The sequence below is a fragment of the Physeter macrocephalus genome, chromosome 16, assembly GCF_002837175.3.
Source record: "Physeter macrocephalus isolate SW-GA chromosome 16, ASM283717v5, whole genome shotgun sequence".
Lineage (NCBI taxonomy): Eukaryota > Metazoa > Chordata > Mammalia > Artiodactyla > Physeteridae > Physeter > Physeter macrocephalus.
The window spans coordinates 59534596-59554826 of record NC_041229.1 but is presented as its reverse complement, the minus strand read 5'-3'; the positions used below and the strand labels follow the sequence as shown (position 1 = coordinate 59554826).

General features: G+C 54.1%; 1 protein-coding gene across 4 annotated transcripts in view; it reads left to right on the top strand.

Moving 5' to 3' along the window:
• Positions 1-11223, top strand: part of STARD10 (StAR related lipid transfer domain containing 10) — a 28713-nt gene extending 17490 nt beyond the window's left edge. For 3 of the 4 annotated variants that reach the window (XM_007110640.4, XM_028501555.1, XM_024131776.3), the window contains exons 3-7: positions 7118-7265; positions 7887-7990; positions 8598-8715; positions 10524-10576; positions 10807-11223. In XM_007110640.4, the coding sequence (XP_007110702.1) occupies positions 7118-7265; positions 7887-7990; positions 8598-8715; positions 10524-10576; positions 10807-11052 (669 nt within the window). In that variant the 3' untranslated portion in view covers positions 11053-11223. Of the gene's footprint in view, positions 1-7117; positions 7266-7886; positions 7991-8597; positions 8716-9625; positions 9738-10523; positions 10577-10806 lie in introns of all 4 variants that reach the window. The other variant, XR_003683725.2, reaches the window with a different exon arrangement.
• The last annotated feature ends 9008 nt before the right edge of the window (positions 11224-20231 follow it).

The following is a 20231-nucleotide window of genomic DNA, read 5'->3' as shown; positions in this document are numbered from 1 at the left end:
GCCTGTGTGTGTGATATGGTCCTTAGTTGGGTAGATTGTGAGCCCCTCAGGGGCAGAGCACCTGACAAAGGTCATTAAATCCATATTGAATGTGTGTGTGTGTGTGTGTGTACGTGTGTGTACACATGCCTAAGGTTGGATGTACCTCTGAGTGTGAGACTCTGTGTGTGTTTTTGTGTCTGGCATTACTTTGTGTGTGTGAGTCACACCCCCTCACTGCAGCAGAGTTGTCTCTGATCCAATTATGTCTCCTCAGCTGTCTCCCAGTTGCTTCCACCCCCCAGCTCAGCTCTGGCTCTGCCTGGGTTTTTCCCTCCCTGCTTCCCTGCAGCCTCCTGTCTTTGCCTCTGGTCTGGGCCTGTCTCTGGGTCTCAGAGTCTCCCCTTGGGGTGTGTTTTCTCCCTTTGGGGTGTGTTTTCTATCCCTATCTCTAATGGTTACTGCCTCTGCCTTTACGTCTCTACTTGTTCCGTTTCCTCCTTTTTGTTAATCTGTCCTGGTTATTTATTCGTTCAACAAACCTCTTCTCATGTCTCCCACCCACTCTGCCAGCCACTGTGCTGGTGCTGGAGACCTGGAGATGGATCAGACCTGGGCCCTGCTCTTAAGGCCTAGTGGGGAGACTGATGGAGATGGTGACAGCCCTTCATGAGGACTCAGGTCGAGGGAGACGTGGCTGACAACGTGGTGGGGGGCAGTGGCGTCTGGGTGGGACCTGTGGGGCCCATCAGGAGTCAGGGGGCAGGCTGAGAAGGTCTTGGTGGGTGCGGACTAAGGGTGAGGAAGGAGAGGAGGCAGAGCCAGAGTGGGGAGGACGTTTTGGTTAGGATTTGATCTTGAGGGCAGAGAGAGGCAGCAGAGGCTTTCAAGCTGGGCAGTACCATCATCACTGGGTTTTATTTTTTATTTATTTTTTCATTGTATTTTATTTGGTTGCACCACACAGCTTGTGGGATCTTATTTCCTTGACCTGGGATCGAACCCGGGCCGGCAGGAGTGAAAGCTCAGAGTCCTAACCACTGGACCGCCAGGGAATTCCCAGCACTGGGTTTTAGAAAGCTCCCTGGCCCCAGGTGGCAGATCGGCCTGGGAGCCAGGAGACCAGTGATGAGGCTGTGGCTGCACCGGTCCAAGCAAGGATGGTGAGGCCTGCCTGGGTCTGGCGAAGAGGAGCTGTTGGGAAGGTCATGGCCAAGCAGAATCCCAGGTTCCAGGCACAGGCAGGGAGCAGAGGGGAGTGGGCATCGGGGTTGGATAATCTAACAGTACTGGATATGGTGAGGGTGAGCCTATGGGCTGTCCAGGGTGTGATGCCCAGGAGGCTGTTGAAATGCAGTCTGGAACTTGCTAGGGCCCAAGTCTGGTTCACTTCCCAGTTCCCTGCTGCCCAGTTGCAGCCCTTGCACACATCTGACTCCGGGAAGTAGTGAATGGATGGACGGAAGGGCAGGGCCAGGTGAGGCAAGAGAGGCGCCTGGGGGCTTCCCTGCTGGCGCAGTGATTGAGAATCCGCCTGCCGATGCAGGGGACACGGGTTCGTGCCCCGGTCCGGGAAGATCCCACATGCCGTGGAGAGGCTGGGCCTGTGAGCCATGGCCGCTGAGCCTGTGCGTCCGGAGCCTGTGCTCCTCAACGGGAGAGGCCACAACAGTGAGAGGCCCGCGTACCACAAAAAAAAAAAAAAGAGGCGCCTGGGGCCCAGAATGTAAGGAGGCACATGCAGACACGGCCTGGTCCTGGCCCTGTGGAAGGGTGTGTGGCTGCTCGTGGAAGCCTGCTTAAGTAATAACAGCTTCTGTTTTGGGGGTATCTATGTGCCAGGCATATCGCATACATTATCTCATTTAATTTAATCACAGCATCCCCATGAGATAGGTACTTTTTTAAAATTTTAATTTATTTATTTAATTTATTTATTTTTGGCTGCATTGGGTCTTCGTTGCTGTGCACAGGCTTTCTCTAGTTGTGGTGAGCAGGGGCTACTCTTCGTTGTGGTACGCGGGCTTCTTACTGCGGTGGCTTCTCTTGTTGTGGAGCAGGGCTCTAGGCACGTGGGCTTCAATAGTTGTAGCACACGGGCTCAGTAGTTGTGGTGCATGGGCTTAGTTGCTCCACGGCATGTGGGATCTTCCTGGATCAGGGCTTGAACCCATGTCCCCTGAATTGGCAGGTGGATGCTTAACCACTGCACCACCAGGGAAGCCCCGAGATAGGTACTTTTATTATCCCCATTTTTCACATGAGGAAACAAAGACTCAGGTGAGTTAAATCTTGTGCCTAAGGGGAGGAACTGGAATTGGAACCTGGGATTGCCAGATTCGAAGCCTGCAGGAGTCACCCCTGATGGCCTTCCTTGCTTGTCCATTCCCTTCTGACCATGGCTCTATGGGGTTCTGGGCAATCCCAGTTCTCTACCTCACGGGGTTTGGAGAGAGTGGAGTGTAGGGGGTCCACAGTCTAATTTCTCTGGTGTCACCTGCTCCCTCTGGGCTTCAGTTTTCTCAGCTGTAAAATGGCTGCATGTGAGACTTCCTGCTGTAAACCAGGCCTTAAGGGCTTTGCAGCCAAGCATGGCTTGCTCCTTGGCTGAGCAACCCCGGCACTGCCTCCCGTTCAGTTCTGGTTTCCAGGAGGAGCTCCCAAGCGTCCAGCCAATGTGAGTGACTTGCGCAGGGCCCAATGGCTGTGGATTCTGGTCACAGCCCCGCCCACCAGGTGCTCTCCAGTGACTCACCTCTACCCCTACTGTTCCTCCAGAAGCCTCTTAGAATTACCTTGCCCATGTGGCGGCTGCAGCTGTGCACAGGAACAATGCTGGATGTAATTTACCCCTCTTGGCTCATGCGCACAGCCTCCTGGGGGCTGTGGAAAGAGCCGGGCCCAAAGCCAGACTGGCCACCTGCACCGCCTCAGTTTCCTCACCTTCAGCGCTGCCTCCACAGCCTGAGTTCTCCCCTTCCCAGCAGGCCTCACAGCTGACCTTCCTCCCCAAGAGCCTGCCTGAGCTTCGGAACCCTTTGAAGTTTCCTTCTTTATCTTAAAGATAAAATGTTATGCAGAGTTTATGCTCACCTCAGTGCCTGGGCAGTCTTGTGGCTCTGCGTGCTCCTCCCACTGCCTGCTGTCTCAGAGGGAGGCCCCTGGTCCTGAAGCCACAGAAGTCCAGAGGGAGAAGAGGCAGTCTGGGCAGTGTAGGCCTTTCTCAGAGTGTACCCAGCGGTGGGTGCAGCTTGCCCTGGGGGCACCAAGGCTGGCCTGAGGGAAGAGGAATCCCCAGGTTGGATTCTAACCTACAAAGCATAATTCTTTTGTCACTACTCCTTCATACAGTCACTGTCTGGAATAACACGTTTGAGGACTTGCAAAGCCAAACCAGCTTCCCTACTTGGATTTAGAGAAGTTCTAGTTTCCTCAGAAGCCACACTTGAGTGCTCCTTCATGGTTAAGAGTATTGGAAGATCCGGTTTTGAAGTTCTGCTGCTTTCTTGCCATATGATTTGGACAGGTTGCTTCCTCTCCTGAGCCTCAGCTTTCTATTTTGCAGCACAGCTCACCAGGGGGGTGAAGAGTGAGTGTGTGTGTTGAATGTCAGATGCAACACCCAGACCTCAATGTCGCTGCACGGTGGAAGTCTGTCTGTATGCTCCTGATGATGCCAGATCTGGCCTCTGCCGTCTTCTCCATCCCATCCTTCTCATCACTTTGTTCAATCACTCATTTATTCATTCACTCATGTTTCATTAGTCTCTCTCAGTCTGATATAGTTCCTGAGTCTTTCCTTGACTTTCATGACCCTGACACTTAGAGGCCAGATATTTTGTAAAAGTCCCTCATTTTGGGTTTGTCTGATACTCCTTATGATTAGATTTAGATCATGCATCTTTGGCAGAAATATCACATAAGTGGTACCTGTATTCTTTTTATTGCATCCTATCAGGAAACATCCACTTGTAACTTGTCCTATCACTAATGATGTTCACTTTGATCACTTGATTAAGGTGGTATCTGCCAGGCAATGTGAAATTACTGATTTGATGGGAAGGAACTTTGAAACTATATAAATACCCTATTCCTCATTAAACATTAAATTTATTTATTTATTCATACCTGTACATACTTTGGTTTCCTATTTTATTCAGTGGAATATAATCTGTTACTATCATTATTTATTTTAATACACAAGTTGGCCCAGCTTTAGCCCATGGTAGGGGACCAGCTGTCCTGTTTGCCTGGGACTGAGGGATTTCCCGGGATATGGACTTCCCATGCTAAACTGGCAAACCCTGATGAGTTGGTCATAGAACCAGCGGGAGCCCTTCACGCTGGCTCCTGTGTCTGCTGGGCAAGGTCCCTATCGTTCTGTAAGTACGTTGTCCTTACTTTCTGGCACGGTGAGATGTGCCAGGTACATCTTATACTTACTCTGACTTAGCCCTGGAATTATGCATTTCTCCAAGAAGACCTGGAAGCAGGACCTTTGAGTATTAGGCTGCAGCACACCATGGGCACTGGGGCAGATGGAACTCATTCAGCTTCCCTACAGGCCACACTGTTCTCTCTGCCAGGGCCACTTGCTAGATGCCTACCTTCCATGCTGAGCTTCTCCATGAAGACTGATTCCCCACATGCCTCACCCCACACAGCTGACCACCTCCTCTGTGCCCCATTGGGCAGTTTGGGTACCTCCCCATTTCCAAGTTGGTCTCCTCTCTCAACTGGAAGCCTCTGAAGGACAGACCTCAGATTCATCTCTGACTCTTCTGCGCTCTGCACAGAGCTGAAGCTGGTTAAATGACTGGATCTAGTCATACCACCTGGTGGAGCAGAAAAGCAAACAGAGGGCAGGGAGGGAGGATGACACACAATGAGTCTTTGCAGGCTGGAGCTGTCCTTGAACTTTAGTTTTCTTAACCAAAATGGGGCTAATCTCTCAGAGTGTTGCTGTAGGAATAAAATGTGGTAATGTGTAGAAAGCCCTTAGGATAGTGCTTGTGGTGAGCGCACCTCTCAGTATCTCTGGGAAACATTTTTATTTAATTTTTTTCATTATTGCAGAAGCAGTACTATATATTTTAGAAAATTAGAAATACAGACAGCAAAAAGAAAATAAAGCTATTATATGCTCATCATTTATAGATTTCCACTGTTAACACCTTAGCGATTGTGCTTCCCAGGCCTTTTCTTTGCATATATTTTTCCCCCAAAATGAGATTATATCATGCATTCCATTTTGTAACTTGCTCTTCTTCAGGCAGCAACCTCCACCATTTTGTATCAGTAAATTTTCAGCACATCTAATTAATACTCAGATCATATTCATATTTCTCCTGTTGTCCCAAATATGTCCTTATAGCTGTTGTGTCCAAGCCAGTATGTAATCCAGGACCACACTTTCTATCTGGTTGTTTGTCCTATAAGTCTTAGTCTAGCCCAGTTCCTTCCTTATGACATTGACCTGTAGAAGAGACTGGACTAATAGCCCTGCAGAATGTCTCACCATCTGGCTTTGTCTTGTATTCTTTTTTTTTTTTTTTTTTTTGGTACGTGGGCCTCTCACTGTTGTGACCTCTCCTGTTGCGGAGCACAGGCTCCAGACGCGCAGGCTCGGCGGCCATGGCTCACGGGCCCAGGCACTCCACAGCACGTGGGATCTTCCCGGACTGGGGCACGAACCCGTGTTCCCTGCATCGGCAGGCAGACTCTCAACCACTGCGCCACCAGGGAAGCCCTGTCTTGTATTCTTATGGTGACACTTAACTTGCTCCTCTGTCCATTGTATTTTCTGTTAAGTGAAGCATATCCAGGGCTTGATGAGTTCACTGGTGCCTAGAATACCCAATGGGTAGTGTCCTTCCTGTGTCCTCTCATCACCATTAGTGGTGCCAGGGCCTAACCCAAGATTAGGGGGAAGGTGATGTGACCCCTCCCTCATATGGTTGCATGTATTTACTTTTTAGCAGAAAGTAATGTGTGGTTCCCTTGGCACCGTCTGAACACCCAGTTCTGGGAATCCTTTTGAAACTACATAATAGAACTTGTCCATTTGCTGAGGGGAACATGATCTTGGGGTTTGGGCTTTCGGGTGAAAAAAAATCACAGAACAACAATATGGACTGAGTTTCATCTTGCTGAGTGTAAATCTAGTAAAACCTGGTTCTGTTTTTATTTGCTTTCCAGACACGTGATCTAGGTTAAATCCCAGCTTTGCTACTTACCAGCTGGGTGACTGTGGGCAAGTTCTTTAACCTCTCTGAGCCTTAAGTTCCTCTTTGGATTTCTTGTCTGGTAAAGTTATTGTGGGGGTTAAATTTTTTTTAAAAAGTGTCCTTGGCTCTTTTCTCCCCTAGATGGAAAGCTCTTTGAGAACAAGGCTAATAAATAGTAAGAAATCCAAAGATGTTTTTTGGGGGAATTCCCTGCGGTCCAGTGGTTAGGACTCCTGTGCTTCCACTGAAGGGGGCATGGGTTAGATCCCTGATCGGTGAACTAAGATCCCGCATGTTGCACGGTGTGGCCAAAAACAAAACAAAACAAAACCCAAAACCAAACCAAACCAAACAAAAAACAAAGATGTTTGTTGGATGGTGGAAAAAAGAAAAAAAGGAGGGCAAATGGTGATAAGTACCAGGTGATAAGTACCATGGAGGAAAGACATCATTCATTTAGGCATTTGTTTGTTCATTCATGCTTTCATTTCATTTAACATGTACTCATACCAGGCTCTGTACTGAATTGACTGAACCTCTGCCCATGAAGTTCAGGGACCTGGAGGGCACAGATAAAGAGATTCAGTGTATGGCCGTCCAGAAAGTTGGCTGGGTAATTCAGGAAGACTTCCTAGAGGAGGAAACTGGGATGAATGGGGAGGTTTGGTGGCGGCTGAGATGGGGGAGATTGTCTCTGGATGCAGGGGTGCATGTGCATTTTTCCTGGCACAGGTGGCTTCTGGGAGGGCTGGACACGGCTCATGGCAAGAGGTGAGCCCATGCTGGCTTCAGAGGTCACTGTTCCTCCCTGTCCTCCTTCTCCTCCTCCCTCCTTGCCTGTCTGCCCTCCCATCCCCTAACCAGGACTTTGAGCCCTGTGTGACCCTGACAACCCATGTGTCTGTCTGCAGTGCCGGATGGAGTGCCGTGATGTGCCAGCAGAGACGCTCTACGACGTCCTACATGACATTGAATACCGAAAGAAGTGGGACAGCAATGTCATTGAAACTTTTGACATTGCCCGCTTGACAGTCAACGCTGATGTGGGCTATTATTCTTGTGAGCAGACGCGAGCACGCCGATCCCAGCCCCCTCCACCTCCATCCAGGCCTCCAGCCCAGCCTCCTCCTCCCACCTTCCCTCCTTGGGGTCACTCCCATGGCCAGTCTGCTCAGAGACCTGAGTGCAGAGATGTAGGGCTGCCCTCCCTGAATCCCTATCCACTCCCAGACACCTGAGCACACATACATGTGCACTCCCAAACACATGTGTACTCCCATGTTCAAGTATACACATTCCTTACAAACACACATGCACAGTTATGTACAAAACCCACAGCCACATGCCACCTACTCACAGTCACACATTTCATGGACATGCTCACAATGATACCATTATTTTCTCATACACTCACATTCACATATACAAACAGATCAGGCCAGCAAGGTAAGGGCTGTGTGAGATTGTGAGGAGCAGGGATGGCTGGATACAGGAGGGGAAAGGGTTCTGTTCTGTCTCTTTGCTAGTTCCAGAAACTAGGTCTGGTGGTGGTGGTGGGGTGCCTGTTTGGACCAGGGGGAGCTGGCAGTTAACCAGGCATCCCTATGTCTCTGGGCTTTGCCACACCCTTTCAGGCAGGCAGGCCAGTGCTCTGGCTGAACTGTCCCTTGCCCTCTACAGGGAGGTGTCCAAAGCCCCTGAAGAATCGTGATGTCATCACCCTCCGCTCCTGGCTTCCCATGGGCACTGATTACATCATTATGAACTACTCAGTCAAACATCCTGTGAGTCAACCTGCTTTCCCTGCTGGGTGGTGTGGTCCTGGCGGCTACCAGGACTTCTCTGTGACTTCAGGCCAGGCATGAAGCCTTCTGTCCCTGTTTCCTTCCTATACAGTGAGAATAATGGTTCCTGTCTTCCTGCTGGGGCTTTCAAGCAGATGAGGAGAGGGTGGTGTGGGCCATCACTGTGGACAAGTGGGTGGGATGGACTGGCTGGGAAAGGGGGAGCAAGAGGTGAGAGGTAGGGTTCTCTGACCCTCCCTGAGTCTGGGTCTCCATGGCAGGCAGGACAGGCAGGTGCAGCTGGCCTGGGCAAGGGTGTGTGCGTGTGCGTGTGCATGTGCGTGTGCACGCGCGCTCATGCGCGCCCATGTGTTTGCTCATGAACCCTGACCCCAGACTTGGGTCTTTCTGGATGGGAACAGGGGAAGCTTAAGAAGGGCAAGGATGACTCCTGCTTCCTCCCTTTCTCCTCACCCCAATATCAGGCCTGGCCTGGAGTGGATGCTAGGGGATGTGAACCAACTGTGTGTGTGTGTTAAGTGTACTTACAAAGACACCTTCTTTTCCCACACCTTGAGTCTCACCTCCCTGTGCCTTCCATCCCCAGAAATACCCACCTCGGAAAGACTTGGTCCGAGCTGTGTCCATCCAGACGGGCTACCTCATCCAGAGCACGGGGCCCAAGAGCTGCGTCATCACCTACCTGGCTCAGGTGGACCCCAAAGGTGAGGGCTTGGCCCTGGAAGCCCATCATTGGATCCTTCTGTATGCCGCAGGGGATGGGGCTTGATCTACTTGATCTACTGGGATCCAGAAGGGCCTCTGTTAGGAAGTGTTTTGTATTTGGGGGCATCTGCACCCAAAACATTCTTTGAACCAAAGTTTGAGACTTTACAATGGTTTGAAAAGCAAGGGCCAAGGTGGTAGCCACTGCTCCGTGATGAAGCTTATAGCTCTCTTCTTGGACTCCCACTCCCCCATGCTCTGACTTGCTCCCTGCTTACTGGCTGCTCCCAGTCTGTCTTGTTGGCTTCCATCCTGAAGGTCTGGGTTTCCTAGGCCCCAGTCCTTTTTGCCTTGGGAGGGCTCAGCTACTCCCCAGGCTTCTGTGGCTAGGTTGACCACATGTCTCTCTTTGCTGAGATCCAGATCCCTGTGGCCATTGGCCTCTTGGACGTGTCCCTCAGAGTGTCTCTTAGGACCTGAGGTTCCCTGTGTCCAATGCTGAACTTACTGTCTCCCTTCCTAACTTGCCCCTTCTCCTAAGTCTCTTCCTTCCAGTCACTCATGCCAAAAACCTGGTGGTTGTCTGGGGTCCCCTCTTCTCAGCTCCCAAATCTAGTCACTAATTATTGATTTTACCTCCTAAATAGCTCCTGAATCTGTCATTTCTTTCCATACTCAGCGACCTTGTCTGTCCATACAGCTACCAGAGGGATTTTTCCAAAGTACTTATTTCCTTGTGACTCTCTTCTGCTTAAAGTCCTTTTGTGACTTTCCATTGCCCTCAGAGTAAAGTCCAAGCCTCCTCCCCAGGTTTCCCAGTCCCTCCTCATAGCTTACACCTTCCTACCTATCTAAGCAGCCCTTTCCCTCGGCCTAGAAACACCTCTCTGCCCTTACTCATCCCTCCAGGGCTGCTTCACCACCTCTATCCCTGATACCCAGAGGAGTCGCTGGCTCCCTGCCCTGTGGACACATCCCCCTCTAGCAGAGTATTTGGCATACTGTTGGGGCCCCCCAGACAGTGAGTTCTTCTCTCGGTCCCCAGGGCTGGTCCAGGGTGGGTATCACTGAGTGAATGTGGAGTGAGTGAAGGAATGGATGAATGACTAGAGGAGGGGTAAGCCTTGAGCATCTTTGCCTGGGTATGCCCCCAGCACCACCGAGGGCCCACTGGCCCAGGCCCAGAGCTCCCCAGCACCTCACTGAGTGAGTTTATTGTGTGTCAGAGGCAGAGCAGACACTTGGGAATCAGACAGGGTGGATGGCTGGGCTGTGGATTCTAGGTTAGGCCAGGCTGGAGTGCTTAGCCAAGAGGTCTATGTAGCAGCTAGGCTTCCTGGGCCAGGGGGCTTGGAAGGACAGGCAGAGCAGCGGATGAGCACCAGGCCATTCAAGGTAGAGGGACTGGGTATGAGAAAAGGGAGGTCAGTGTGAGTAGAGGGGAGGCAGCAGGTGGGAGCTCGACTGGCCAGGGTTTCAACCCAGGTGTTGCCTGTGGTCACCTAGGACCCTGTGGTTTTCTTTTGTGTAGCCCTTGGGCTCAGCAGAGGGCAGAGGCAGGGGTGGTGGAGGTGGGGGGTTAACAAGAGTTGAGCCTGAGGACCATGGTCTGAGGTAGAAAGAGGGGGTGAAGATGATGAAGTCTTATAGGACTTGCCTCACAGCGCCCCCTCCCTAAGGAGAAGATTGTGTCCTCCCTGGAAGCCCCAGATTGGAGTGAGGGGGCTGGTATGTGTGTTTGTGGGGGGCTGGTTTCCTGAGGTTGCTGCTTCCCTTTTCTCCTCACTATCCATTCCTGCCCTCATAGGCTCCTTACCCAAGTGGGTGGTGAATAAATCTTCTCAGTTCCTGGCTCCCAAGGTGAGGAGGCTTGGCACTTTGCGGGTGTGGAGGTTGGGGGAGAGGGTTCCAGGATGAGGGGGTGGGGTCAGGGGGCGGAGCTAGGGCTGAGGGGCGGAGTTATGAAAACTGGATCAAGAGTCAGGAATCTGGGAGCTGCGGACTGAGCCGCTGGAGGGCGCGGGAGTGGATGTGGTGAAGACAGTCCGCTCCCAGCTCACCCCTTACTCGGCGGTGCGGCGGCTCCGCAGGCCATGAAGAAGATGTACAAGGCGTGCGTCAAATACCCTGAGTGGAAGCAGAAGCATCAACCGCACTTCAAGCCGTGGCTACACCCAGAACAGAGCCCGTTGCCGAGCCTGGCGCTGTCGGAGCTGTCTGTGCAGCACGCGGACTCGCTGGAGAACATCGACGAGAGTGCGGTGGCAGAGAGCCGGGAGGAGCGCATGGGCAGCGCGGGCGGCGAGGGCAGTGATGACGACACTTCGCTCACCTGAGCACGGCACCACGGCAGGGACCAAGACAAGACGGGGCGGAGCCCAGGGGTGGCGGATGCTCCCGCGCTTTCTCCCCTCCCCCACTCCTTGCGCCTCCTGGGGACGCTGGGCTCCGGCCCAGGCTGGCGCTGCGGCGTGGCTGGACACAGCCCCAATAAACGGTCCCACAGACTCAGCCGGCTCATCACTGTGGCTGCTTCCCACTTGCTCAGGGCACAGGCGCCGCCCTCGGTCCCTCTATTCTACAGTTCATTTTGTTAATTTTATTATTGATCACCTGGACTTTGCTCCTTTAGATATCCCCTCATTTCCTGATGTGCAGCTCGGAACACACCCCCTCCTGTACCTGCTGTGTTCGTTATCCTTGCATCCATTCATTAGTTCACTCTTCATCCATCCACCTGTCCTTGTTGTGTGTTCATTCGGCCATTCACTGCAGGCTATTTGGCTACCCTTTGCTGCTCTAAGAGAAGGAGCAGGTCTGGCCAGAGGCCCGGGGTCAGGGGTCAGAGAGTGGGCTTCTGTTGTAAGTCCTTCAGCCTAAGGCCCCCTGGGTCCAACCTATGGACTGGGGGTCTGACACCCTCCAGTTGTGACAGAAGGAGGGGGAGAGGTCCTTGGGGGCAGCATGTTCTGCAGGGAGTTTGGGGGTTGAGGTGAGTGTCATCAGACTCCAGTGCAGTGGAGGGACCAGGCTCTGTGATTTGAGCCCTCCCTAGATCATTTAGAAGACCTCAGGCCTGTGTTAACAGAAAGGGCGGGGCTTCGAACCCCTTGCCAGTGGTCAGATGCCAGTTCCCTGATCCTGTGTTCCACGTGGCTGCTTTGATGTCTAGGCTTTGAAGTCTAGAGGGATGCCTGGATCTCTCCTGTTCTCTGTAGCCCACAGGTGCCCTCTGCTGCCTGAGGGTCAGCCCTGCTATCAGGTCGAGAGGAGGGCCCAGTGCTCCACCCCTCTCCAGTGTTTTTGTACCCCATATGAATTTTGAGCCGGCAGTTCTCCCCAAGGTCTGGCCTTACCCTCTCCCGGGAAGCGACTTAACTTTGCCTGTCAGGAAGATACTTGGAGTCCACTTTTTCCTAGAGGGGCAGGGTGAATGTCCAGTAGGGGTAGGCAGGACATTCTGTAACTCGCCAGGACTTGGCCAGTTTACCCAATACTGGCTTTGTAACTTTGGGCAAGCCCTGGAACTTCTTTGGAGCCTCATTTCCTAATCTATATCCTGGGGTGATGATTTTTCACCTTCAGGCAGATTGAGATAAAAGGAATAAGTTGCCCAGCACTGGGCTTGGCATGTAGTAGGTGCTCAAATTAATGACACCCAATCTCAGCCCTGGACACAGGACCTGGGAATGCCTGCCAAACCCCAGACCCTCGACCCTCATCTGTGTGTATGCTGGCAGGATGGGTGGAAATCTCCCATTCTCTAGGCCAGCGAAGTTGCCTGGCAGCCAGGACCTCAGGCTGCAGCCTTTATAAAGCCAAGGTATCCTTAGGCCCTCTGACTAGAATCTTCCCCACCACCCTGCTCCTGAGAGATGTGGGCCCAGGGAGAGAAGTAGGATATTCTCGAAGAATGAAGTGGTAAGGACTTCCTGGAGAAGGAGGTCTGGGACTTTTGTCTTCCAGGTTCTAACTGCCCCTTTCCGCTCTGTGGGTGGGGCGGTTTGTGGCTTGTCCCTCCCAGGGAGAGGGGCGGCAAGAGGCAGAGAGACTCAGGAAGAGATGAAGACTCAGAGGGCGGGGGTGGTGGAGGTAGACCGGAGCCTCAGGAGACGGAGACGGACCTGTGAGCAGCGAGAGGGAGAGGAGAGACGCAAAGATCAACCTGTCCGCAAGGCGGGCCAGGCCAGAGGATTCGAAGACCATGACGGGGCGTGGCCGGGAAGGGGGCGGGTCCCTGGGAAGGGGGCGTGTCCCTGCCCCCTTTCCCGTCCTCCACTCCCCGGGGCGTCACGTGGGGCGGGCGGAAGCGCCCGGCAGGGTGGGCGCGCCCGGCCTGCGACGGCGAGTTGGCTGCACCGGCGTCAGTGGTGGCCCCGGGACCCCGGGTCCCCGCGTCCCCGCGTGGAGTCTTCGCTCAGAACAGGTCAGTGCGGCTGCTGGGCCCTCCCCGTCCGCTGCCTCTTGGCGAAGTGTGGCCAGGAGTTTCCCCATTCCGCAGAAGGGAACGCCGAGGCCGCGCGGCGACTCTGCGCCCGGCGACTACTTCCGCGGGCGTTTCTCTGGGTCACGTCGTCTGTTCTGACTGGTGGTGGTGATGGGGTCGCCTCCGGAGGATGCGCGGTCGGGCTAGAGACGGTAGGGAGGAGGGCGAACCGGCGGGACAGGGGGCTTCCAGCCTTCAGCTCGTTGGCGTGAAGTCTCCGACGTTCCGGAGCCAACCCGCCCTCGGGCACCTTGATTTTCTCATCTGTGAAATGAAGGCTCCCACTTCGTTGACTGCGGAGACCCTTACCGGTCTGCAAGTTCGTATGACCTTATGCGCTGGACCTGGGGCTCCACTGATCTTGGGCAGACTACTTCCTGGCTCTGCGCCTCAATTCCCCACCAGTAAATGGGGGCATGGCTTCCCAAGAGCCCCTACCTGGCCCAGTTGCTGGAAAAAGAAGGTGTGTGTTCACTGAATGGGGTCAAGCCAGGAGTGGGTTATTGGGACTGGAGAGAGCAGACTCCGAGTGCAGCCTGAGGGCATGGGGTGGGCGTTTGGTCCCAGATCTCGAGGGGTGGTTTTTAGTGCTGGGGAACTCTGGTCGGTATCTGGCATATGCACCCTTACTCCCCCAAAGCTCCTGTCCTGGGAGCCTTCCCCAATCCCCAGGGCTGCAGGGTTGGACAGATATATGGAGGTACTCAGAGAAGGATTTGACTGTTTGCTGAGCAACATCCAGACAGAGGCACCCAGGATACCTGTCCTCGGAGAGCAGAGTGTCCAGGCTAGGAGAGACCTTCCAGCAGGCTCATTACAGGGTAGAAGGAGCCCTGCGGAGTCAGAAGGTGCAGACAGGTACTGGGATGGAATCAGGCACTGGGACTCTTGGAGGCTTAGGAAGGAGGAGATGGTTGGAATGGGCCTTGGCAGTTAAGTGGTAATTCACAAGGATAAGGACCCTCAGAGGAGGGTAAAGCTTGTGCAGAGGCAGGAACTTGCATGGTGTGTTTGAGGAATGGCAAGGAGATGGAAGTGGCTGGAATGGGTAGCAGGGGTAGAGTGTAGAGAGAGCCAATCCCCCAGTCCCGTGGCTGGTTGAGGGTTGTCCAGACCCCGGCTTGGGGAATCCTGTCTTCCCATTTGCTGCTTGCTCACTGGAATAGGACAAGAGGGGGTTTTCCCAGGCAGAGTCCTGACAACTGTGAGGTGGAAGTGGGCAGATTGCTCCCAGGCTTCGTTGGGGCATTCAGGCCTCCCCAGTCAGCCCCAGCCTCACCCCCACCATCTCTTGGACTCCAGCCATGCCTTTCCACACATCACACCTCAGCCCTTTGTGCAGGTTGCTTGTCCTCCCGCCTACCCTACAGAAGTTTTCTCCTCTTCCAAACCTCCCAGGTCCTTTGGGACTTAAGAGGTGGGCCTTCTCCTGCCTAGCCTTTCAGTGCTGTGTAGGGCACAACTTAGGAAGTGTCTCCTTGGAGCTATGTGGAGAAGGGGACTGCAGAACCGTGGGGATGACTGGGACCTGGGACAGTCCCTGTGCAGCCACCAAACACTACGTGACTCTGTAAGTTCCCAAACCTCTCCATTTCCCCATCTGCTGGGTTGGGTGATAAGCCCTGGCCCCATGCTCCAAAGAGAGACTCTGCTGGAGCAAGAATTGGGCCTGAGTCTAATTCCTTCCCCCAGCAGTGAGTGTTTGAATGAAGAAAAGGGAGAACCTGGAGGGAAGGGGTCACTTCAGAGGGGTAAGGGGCCTCTGAGAGTCCTAGGGGCTAGTTGTGGACTAGACTAGTACAAAGCCCTAGGACAGAGGGGAGTCCCCTCCACTCTCTGGCGGCCCTCTCCCCTCCCCACCCCACTCTCCCTTTGGCCAAGCTCAAAGCCAGCCAGCTGATGCCCAAACAAGTGGCCTCTGTTCCCAGGATGGGGGGAGGGGAGGCAGGACCTGGGCTGCAGGGCCTGGGCTGCAGGCCTGTCTGTCCAGCACTGACCCTGGCCCCCTGCCCTTCACTCTGGATCTTAACCCTTGGGGGCCTGAGATGGGTCCTGGACTGCTTGAAGGCTGGTACCCCTTACCCACCAGCTGTCCCCTCCACCCCACTTTAGGGTCCCAAGGGTTCTGTTGCAGCAGGAGGGGGTGCAGTAGTACATGAATTGGAAATGGAGAAGGAAAGGAGGAAATGGAGGTGGGAGGGAGGCTGAAGCAGATATGGCCATGGACAGAGATCACTTGACCCAGCAGCTTGTTTCATAGATGAGGAGACTGAGGCCAGGAACCAGAGATCAGACCAGGATCACACAGCAAGCCCTAGTGGGGGTCAGGACTGACCCGACTCCTAGTCTGGGCCCTCTTGGGGAGAAGAAAGGGAGAGGGAGGGACCTGTACTTGATTTGAGTACCTACGGTGTGCCTGACACTGCACATTTGTTACTTTATTTAACATTACATCATTCCGTGAGACAAGGGTCATCCTCCAGTAAGACAGGGGAAGAAACAGCCTCGGAGAGAGCTGAGTAATAATATCAGCGAGAATGATGCCAGCAAACATGCACACAGCACCTTTGTGGGCACTATTACGTATGTTAACCACTTTCATCCTCCCAACAAGCCTAGAAGTTAGGCACCATTCTACAGATAAGGGAACTGAGGCACAGAGACGTTAAGTAACTTGCCCAAGATCACGGCAACTAAGTGGTAGAGGCAGGATCAGGACCCAGGCATTTGTTTGCCTCCTTTGGCCTGATTTTCCCTCCCCCAGCCTGACGTCACTCCTTGAGCTCAGTTCAGGGTCCCACTCAGTTAGGGGCTTTCCCCTGGGTGGTGGCCAAGGCAGCCTCGAGCAGAGTGTGACCCCAGCCATGCAGACCCGGCCCTCCCTTAGGAGCAGAGTACAGTCCTTTGGGCGGCCCCTGTCACCCCCTCCTCTGGTCTCTGTCAGGCTGGACTCTTCCCCCTCCATAGCCCTGCATGGAGGGGCACTTCATGTTTCAGGAAGGGGCTCTGCACCAAGGGTCTGAACAGCAGGAGGGTATGGGGAGGCCCTCAGAGATCCCCTACAAGTACAGTCCCAGTGGAGCTCAGGGACTCAACACCAGTATCCCCAGCCCTGATCAGAGAGGACATCTTGTTCACCTAGCCCCCCTCCACCCCCCCACCACTGTCAGGCCCCCAGACCTGTAGATTCCAATCAGGGTTCTGGAGAGGACAGTCTCAGCCCCAAAAGGCAGGTGACCTCAGGTTCAGGGATGGCCTGGGGTGGCAGGGAGGGAGGGCAGTGCATGGCTGGTCTTCCACATGACCTTGCTGTGGAATTTCTCTCTGTCTCATCCTTTGGAACATAGTTCAGAAGGGAAATAAGATTCTGTCCCATAAACAGGGCGTCTGTCCCAGACCATTGAGACAATCAGAGTCGTTGGGAGGGGATGTGGAGTTAAGTGACCAATTCAATAACAAAATTATTATTTAATAGTAGTAATAATAGTAGCAGTAACTACTGGTTTTTGGAAGCTTACTATGTGCCAGACACTGTGCTAAACATTTTATGTACTGATTTCATTTAATCCTCAACAATAGTCCTATGGGGTAGGCACTTATCCCATTTTACAGATGAAGAAACTGAGGCCTCGAGAAGTTAAGTAATTTTCCTGAGATCATTTATTATATAGAAGAGCTGGGAGTCTGAATTTCTCTAGCTTCACAGTGAGAACCCTGAGCACTGGGAGACACTGCAGGCAGACAAGATCCAAACCCTGTCCTTCTCTGGCAACTCCCAGTCAGGGTGGCAGGCAGGGACTGGAGGGCTGCCTGGGCAGGTGACATTACTGGTGATGCGCTGTGGGGATGGGATGCCTGCTCGCAGGCTGGACTGGCTGCTGTCAAGTCTTAGCCCCCAGCGGCCCAGCAGCTCCTGCTCACTGCTCTTGTCCTGTCCTGTCCAGTTTGTACTTTGTTGAGTGGTTCTCCTTTTTACTGCTGAGGAAACTGAGGTCAGTAGAAGTTAAGTGACTTGCCTAGAGTCTTTCAGCTGAGGAAAGGGAGAGCTGGGACTGGCACCCAGGCAGGGGGTCTGAGGCCTGTACTCTACCTCCCTGCCTGGTCAGGGCCTCCTGGGCCTCTGAAGCCCTGAGCTTCCTTCAGATACTGCCCACCTGCCTTGTCACAGTGTCCACGTCTTTCTCTCTGGCCAAACCAGGAAACTGATTCCTCTCAAGGTGCCTGGGGTTTGGTACAGCTGGGTGTCGGTGACTGAATGAACAAAGCTGGGGAACATGGTTGCAGAGCTAAGAGGCCAAGAAGCGGAGACCAGCTGTGGTCAAGAGTGTGATGCTCATGGCCAATGGGGTCCAGAGGAGGATTCAGGGGTCAGAGAGCATCCCCCCTCCCCCCTGGGAGGGAGAAATGTGGCAAAAGCTTCCTCCTCCTCATTGTTTTCATTGTTGTGAGAGCAAAAGATTGTGAGGGCAAGGGGGAGGGAGAGGAGGATTGGGACCTCTCACAGCCACTCCTCTGTCCCCATTCCCAGGGCAGGGAACTGGAGGTCATACCTGGAATCTCAGCTTCCCAGGGCCTTTGGGGGACCCTGGCCTCACCCTCCCTCCTTCTGGCCAGGCCAGTGCTGGGGTGGGTCAGGCCCTAGGACAGGGGGAGCAGTAGCAGGGCTAAGCTACCGCTTCGTATTGCTCCCCTCCCCTACAGGTGCCTGGGTCTCCTCTGCACGCTGCGCTGCCCCTGGGCATCCCCTTCTCTCCTTCCCTCCCCTCCTTCTCACCATAATGCTGGGGCCAGGGCTCTGCCTATAATCAGGCCTGGAGTCAGGAGCTCATGGTCTGTCCCCAGCCTCTGGTTCAATGAGAGGCCTTGGGTTGCTCATGGACTCAGCTTCCCTGGAGCTTCAGGGAAGGAGCAGGAAGCAGCAGCACCTGGGACATCCCAAGCCCCCAGCCCCCAGGTGTGGACAGGTCAGGACAGAAACCAAACAGCACAGGTAAGGGGGGGTGGGGGAAGGGCTTCTCCATCCCTCTCCACTCCCACACTCCCTCTCCCCACATTGGGCAGCTGGGATTTTAGGATTCTGAGTCTTGAGACTGTGGGCATTGGGGGTCAAGGATTCCAGGGTTTTATGTGCCAAAGATCCCCAGCTTCCAAATTTCCGAAATTCTAGGTGCCAAGAACCTGCAAAGCTTCCGATTGGGCTGCGTGGATCCTGAGTTGAGGCTGAGCCCTGTGCCACACCTTGGCCAGCTGGTGCCAGACAGACAAGGCCTGGAGAGTTTCTTGGGGCTGCTTGGTGGTGGTATGGGGGGGAGGCTCTTCATGCCCTTTGCACCCACCACTCCCAGCAGACACCCAGTTGGCACAGACCTTTCAAGAAATCTGAGAACCAGGTTCTGGAATGGACTAGGTGGTAGCAGAAGAGATAGCCAACTTAATGGGGGTGGGGAGGAGACAGACAGGGGCCAGGCCTCCTCTTCATTCATTGGGGGTGGGGCTGTCCTGGATGCCAGGATGGGATTGAGAGGAGGCCCAGGGAGGGCTGGTGGCTGACTGGGTCACAGAGCAAAGCCTGGGCCATACTGCCGGGCGAACCAGTTCCTCTCAGGGCCGGCATGGAATGTGGCTCAGCAGGCCCAGGTCCAGCTTTGGAATGTCAAAGCCAGGCTCAAGGACTCTGAGGAGTGGTGGACAGAGACCTGGGCCCGGGAGCCCCAGGGGAGGCCCTGACCCTCCTCAGGGGGCAGGGAGACTGGATCTTGGCTGAGGGCCTTCTAATAATTCTCAGTGCCTCCCCAGGTCCTTCCAGCGCCCATGTGGGCCTGTGGGCACAGCAGTTGCCCTCAAAGGGCCCTGGGCATGGGATCGGGAGCTGCCTTATGGGGAAGAGGGCTGTTCCCTCCCCACGAGGGAAGTGCCCTCCTCTTGGAAGACTTCCTGGCTGGGTGAGCTCCTTTCTGCCGCACATTCCTCTGGGGGGCACCGTGCGTGTTCCTGTGTGCACATGTGTGTGCTCTCAGGCCCAGACACCTCCTTGGAGGACCCGTGCTTTTGCCTTTGTTTGGGTGTGATCAGCATTCCATGCCCCAGTGGGTTGGGGTAAGAGGTACCTGGCTCGGCACCCCTTGATGTGTGAGCTGGGTGAGGCTTTTACCCACTTGAGTGGGGACCTTCACCCGAGCGGGCCGTGGTGTGGTTCTGCAGCTAAAATGTGTGTTTCCAGAGCCCCTAGCCTGATGGGGAGAAAGGGCCTCCCTGAGCTTTGCCAGATGACAGCAAGACAGCTTTGGGGTGGAGTCTCTCTTGCTTGGTAAAGGGGTGCCAGAGCCTCAGCTAAAGTCCTACCTTTTCCCTCAGACTGGGGCTGGATAGCTAAGTCTAGGGAGGCCAAAGATCCAGGGAGTATCTAATGGTTCTAGTGGTTCTGTTCCAGGACGTGAACCAAAACACTCCTCTGCCTTTACTGCCTGTGACCTGAAAACCCACCTTTCTCAATGCAGGGCTGGCCTAGCCACTTGGAGATGGGGGGTTACTCCAGTGTCTCTGAGGTCACCTGAGGGGACCTCATAGTTCTTCCAAGGAATAAGCTAGAGGAAGGGGATGGGGTGCTCAGGCTGGGGGCCTGGGTCCTTTCCTGACACGTGTGGCCCTGGTTGGGTTCTTATCCCTTTCTGGGGCCCACTTTCCCCTTCTGGAAGCGGGAGAATTGGATTAGGAGGTTCCAAAATGCCTAAGGAGCAGGTGCTTGGGTATGTGGAGAGCTAGGAGAAGGCGGGGCTGAGGTCTGGCAGGCAGGAGGCTGGAGCTGTAACTGGTGGGCATGAGCAGAACGGGAGGCACCTGGTCCTGGGGGGCTAGAGGCCAGGTTCTAGTCATGCTCTGGCCACTGATTGCATTGTGACCTTGGACAAGTCATCACTTGCTTGGGCTCCTTGCTTTCCACGTGTAAAATTGGGAGATTTCATTCAAGCAGTAGATATTCACTGTCTGCCAACCCTGGGCTGGTAGCTGGGGATGCAGGGAAATCAGACC